Here is a 5,220-nt window from a genome sequence, read left to right on the forward strand (position 1 = left end):
TGAGCAACTCTGGCCCTGAGGTACCCAGGAAACCTGTCTGACCTGTGTGGATCCCTGAGCACACGGAGTCGCCCACTGCCTTAGGGGCAATTTCAAGTTTGAGGATGATTGCAGCGGCAGGTGCCCTGGCTCTCCCAGTCGCTCCTCAGGCACTGCTACATTGTTAGGCAGGCAAACGGCTTGCGAGGACACGCCCCCTTTGCACTGGACGGGGTTTGGCCGCTCTTCACCTGCTGCCAGAAGGCCCAGAATTCCAAGGGGCGTGTCCAAAGAGCTAACGCCTTTAGGCTCCATTTGATTGGTTCTGTGATGAGGTCTGGAGGTCAGGGTGGAGAGTTCAACCCCTTCCCGCCGCCATATTAGACGTGCGCAGTGGCACAGGGTTCTGCGCATGCGTCTCTTCCTTTCCCTGTTCGTTGGCTGTGGGCAAGTAACCCGTTGGAGTACCACGTATACTGTGGCGGGTGGGCGGACTGTGAGGGCTGTCTGCTGTGCTCTAGTGTCCAGCTTGTTTGCAGCTTGGGGCTACGGCGAGAACAACATGGAGAGTGAGACGGGGCCAGAGGAAGGCGGCAGCACTCCAGGATCCTGGATCTTAGTTGTGAGCCCGGGCCTTCACGAGGGAGGGGCCCTGGGGTCTACCAGCCTGGTGGGGGCGGCAGAGGCGATGCAGGCCCTAGGTGGTGTGCCAGGCGAGGAGGCCGCCCTTTTCTGGGTGGAGGAAGGTGCGGCCCTGGAGGAGGGAGACGTGGTGGGAATCGGGCAGGAATTAGACAGGATTCGCTGGTGTAAGACATCATGGAGGACACGGAGGTGGTGGTGTACCAGGAGCAGAAACAGGTGTCCTCGGAGGAGCAAGGCCAGGAACATCCAAGGCCCGGAGCCCCGAGTGACCGGCTTGCGCTGGAGGCACTGGTGGACCTGCAGCTGGAGTTGGATCCTGTGAATAAGAAAGCCCAAAGGGCGCATGCTCGCCTGAAACATAAGACCTGTCAGAGGCGGAGGGTGCATCTAGAACACAGAAGTGCCATCATCCAGGGAATCCCTGGCTTCTGGGTCGAAGTTGTATCCCTTGGTGTGGTGCTTGTGAATTTATTTATTTATTTTTTTAACCTGGGCTACTGCAGCAGCAGTTTACAGATCTGGCACTTCTGGTACAAAATTTACTTTTTTGGATAATGTGTATTGGTTACCGTCCTGCATATCTGTTCCTGAAAGTAGGTGTGATGTCCTTGCGTTCTGGTTAGCACAACCTATACTTGGGCTTTATTTGCAGAGGTCTCAATCAGAATTGTCATTAGCACCAGGGACTCTTCAGAGAAAAGGCTTGTCTGGAATCCAGTTCTTCTCCGAAAAGCTGAGTGAATTTGGGGGTGAGGTTGTGATGAGTAAGTGGTCATACCTGTTCTAGCTAGGAGTGCTTGTTTTGCACAAGTAAGCTAACTTTCAAGGGGCTGCGATGAAGCTTATGCTCTTAGGAAGAGAACCTCCGGATAGTGCATGCGTAGGCACAGCCTTGGACCTTATTCAGCATTCATACAGTTTGCGTCAACAGAAATGTGACGAGTTAACTAGTAGCAAGTTGAAGTCAAACAGTGCCATTCTACTCTTTAGGCTAGCTTTGTTTTTCCAGCACTTTTCCCTCTAGCATCTAGAGGCTCCTTGACTTAAAGCAGTTTATGAACCACCCCCAAATGTCGATTTTGATGAGCAACCAAGATGAGGACATGCTTCACTTCATGACCAACTTGAAGGTCAGGCAGGGGACAGTGATGATTGTGGAGGGGAGGTGACTGGGCGGGGACATGGTTTATCCCTAAAACGTGGAAGGACAGCTCTTCTGTAAAGAGGTTGCACACCTACCCCACCCCCCAGCTCCCCACACTTTGTCCTGGCAGGTGGAGGAATACAGGCACCCCACCCATCACTGCAAGATCACATTGTCCTTTCGGAGGAATAGGTATTTCCAGAATGAAGTGATTGTTAAGGAGTATCTGATTAACGTCACTGGTAAGAAGCAGCTCCCTGGATTTGGGAGGTGGGAGCAGAAAAGTGTAGGTTGAATTGGAAAGTGATTTAGATCTTTCTCCCATATGCCTTTTCCTGCAGGATATCAGGCATCTTGTTCGACTCCAGTTCAGTGGTACCAGGGGTTTGAACGTAAGGCATACAGCCGCAGGCACCATGACAGCAGCGTTAACTTCTTCAACTGGTTCTTTGACCACAACTTCTCAGGGTCTGACTGGATTGCTGAGGTGGGGTCCCATGTAGCCACTGGGCCAGAACTGGTGATAAATGTTGGAGTTGGTGGTGGTACATGGGAGGGCTCATGGTCTGGCCAGCCCTGTGCTGACCTTGCTCATTTCCCTGGCAGATCATCATAAAGGATCTGTGGCCCAATCCTTTGCAGTACTATGTGAAGAGGAAGGCTCCACCACAAGAGGTGCTGGAAGGACAAGAGGTGAGGCGCCCAGGGTCTGAGCACTGGCATATGTGTTGTCCGGGAACTTGAGTCATTTATTTCACTTGTGGAGAAAGTGAGACTCCGTGGAGTACACAGTGACACCAGGGCATGAAGGAATCACCAAGAGACAGGACTGTAGTGAAGAAGAGGTTCTAACTAGAGAAGCTTGAGGCAGAGGAAGTGGCCTGGCCAGGCCAAAGTCACTCCAGTTTAAGTCAGCTGCACATCTCTGAATTGTCATTCCGTGGCCAACAAGTCCACCCTCAGGCTCCTCTTAAATTGGGACCCACCTGCTATTCTTGATGAAGTCCCCTTTCCAAAAAGGTCTGTGAGTCTCCTTTGTGCAAGGCGGTTCCCCCGCTGACCCATCATTTGATTCCATTTTGATCATCACACTTGTTATGTGTTTTAAATTTCTTTCACACCTTTTTCATCTGCCACCCTCATTCTGAGAATACTGACCACTGTGCCGGATTATGGAGAAGAGTCTTTTATTTATTTTAACTGGAGGGTAATTATTTTACAATACCATGACAGGTTTTGCTCTACATTGGCCAACATGTGTCCCCCCAAATGCTGAACCCATCACCCACCGACCTGCCCTACCTGTCTTTCTGGGTTGTCCCACAGCGTGTCTTTGGTTGCCTTACTTCATGCATCAAACTCGCACTGGTCATCTGTTTTACATAAGCTAATGTAAATGTCTTAGGGCTATTTTCTCATATTAACCCACCATCACCGTCTCCCACTGAGTCGAAAGTCTGTTCTTTATATGTCTGTGTCTTACTTGCTGCCCTGCATGTTGGATGTTCGGTATCACTTACAAGGTCCTCAACTCCATGTATTTGTGTTAACGTACAGTGTTTGTTTTTCTCTTTCTGACTTAACTACACTCAGTGTAATAGGCACCACATTCATTCCATCTCATTAGAACTGACCTGGATTTGTTCCTTTTTAGAGCTGAGTAACATACCATTGTGTATCTGTACTCCAGCTTCCTTATCCCTTCATGTACCCATGGACATGTAGGTTGCTTCCATGTCCTAGCTGTTGTAAATACTTCTATGGTGAAGACTGGGATGCGTGTTTTTTACTGTGTGCTTAGAGGAAATCTAAAAGTTCACAAACACTCTCTCCTGGGAACTGACTTGAAAGATTCAAGCTGTCTTTAGTGTTTTTAGAGAAGGTAGGTTTACATATTTCTTTCTCTCTCTGTTTTGAAAGGAACCCCCGCCCCCTAGATGTTGAGAAACTTATGATGGCGTGTCCCCATTTACCTAAAATAGAAAACCAAAGAAGCTGCTTCATGTGAAGATCAATGGCCAGCATAATTCTCTTGGATGGGAAATTAATGAAGAGTGGTCTGGTGCTGAAATGGATTGAGCGGGAGACACAAATAAACCTGAAATAATTGTGAAAGATAAATAAAAAGCACCTACTGCTGTGTCTGCGCATTGTTTGTGCAGGATTTCAGGACAAACACTTCAGCTGCATGTAGGATTCTCAGTTTACTGCTTGTGAATTACCAGTCCATGGAGATTTGTAGAGGGGGTTAAGTCATATGTTTTGGTTGTGTCAGGGGATGCAGTTCTTCCTGTGGGGAGGGGGTTGGGGAGGATGGAGAAAGAAGATGAAGGGCCCATTAACTGTGTGTGTGGAAGTTTTACAAGAGAAATGTGGATGTTCATGGAGAGGGTCTGGTGAACAAGGACCAGAGATTGAAACAGTGGAACACAATTTTGTTGGAAGGTGGTGCCCCAGGTATCTTCTCTGTCGCATATCATCAGACATTTTAAGAGCACAGGACAAAGAAAAGGCCTTCACATTCAACTCACTGTGAACCTAGAAGGCCATATGTATATGAGCGTGTATATGAGTGCACAGTCAGCTTTGCTGAGAGTCCACTTCCCAGAGCTAGGGTTCCAGGTAACATCTTAGGGCATCAGGTATAAGGTATATGGAGGGGGGCTGTGGCCTAGGGAGAAAGTGAGGGGTGGGAAGGCAGTGAGGATATTAGTTTCTGGTAAAAGTGACCAGGGGAAAAGATAAATTGCAAGGAATCAGATAAAGGAAAACTAATCCCGTCATAGATGTTTGAGGTCATGTGAACTCTGTTGTTTTTTCCAGGAACTCAGTTTAGGTACACAGTGTGCAGGGGTAGAAGTGAGGGGAGTGAGGATGTTAGTGCCAACCTACCCAGCCATGTGCTCTGTGTCCCATGCTGCTGCTGCCATGGCTCGGGTAAATATTCCTTTTTCAAGGAAAGCTTAAGCTATTTGCCCAAGGGCCTCTATCAGGCCAAGGTGTAGAAATAACATTTTTCTCACGAGCCCTCTGGTGACAGTTTCCCTTCCTTGCTGAATGGCTCAGCACAGAATGTTTTCAACCACAATGGACCTGTCTTTCATCTAGGGCTTTGTCGCTACTCTTCAAGGGCCAATGGGAACACCTGAAGCATATGGTGCTCACTGAAGGACTGCTCAGCACTTAGGGTGGTCCTTCTGAAGTAGATGACTGCTTTCCAGAATTGTGTCCACGTCTGGATTGGGCAAAGGACAGACTGGCACAAGTAGGGTAGGGAGAGTTCAACATCTGTACTCCAAGTGTTGCCCTCTCATTCCCGATAGAATGGCTCCAACATGAGCATGCCTGAGGGTGATGTCCCACATGAAGTTCTGTCCCACATGAAGTTCTCACTCTAAAGCTTTTCTCCCTGAAGCAGCATCTCTTTGAGGGCAAAGGGTAAATGTTGAATG

At 48.7% G+C, this 5,220-nt stretch overlaps 1 protein-coding gene across 1 annotated transcript; it reads left to right on the plus strand.

Annotated features, from left to right (window-relative positions):
• The first annotated feature begins 391 nt into the window (after positions 1 to 391).
• LOC138431293 (testis-specific Y-encoded protein 3-like) lies at positions 392 to 4,936 on the plus strand. Its single transcript, XM_070289523.1, has 8 exons — positions 392 to 725; positions 794 to 1,065; positions 1,677 to 1,754; positions 1,899 to 2,010; positions 2,110 to 2,255; positions 2,375 to 2,461; positions 4,592 to 4,705; positions 4,877 to 4,936. The coding sequence occupies exons 1-8, from the start codon at positions 392 to 394 to the stop codon at positions 4,934 to 4,936; spliced, it is 1,203 nt and encodes a 400-aa protein (XP_070145624.1).
• Positions 4,937 to 5,220: the final 284 nt, after the last annotated feature.

This window comes from Ovis canadensis, chromosome Y, assembly GCF_042477335.2.
Source record: "Ovis canadensis isolate MfBH-ARS-UI-01 breed Bighorn chromosome Y, ARS-UI_OviCan_v2, whole genome shotgun sequence".
In the NCBI taxonomy this organism is placed as follows: domain Eukaryota; kingdom Metazoa; phylum Chordata; class Mammalia; order Artiodactyla; family Bovidae; genus Ovis; species Ovis canadensis.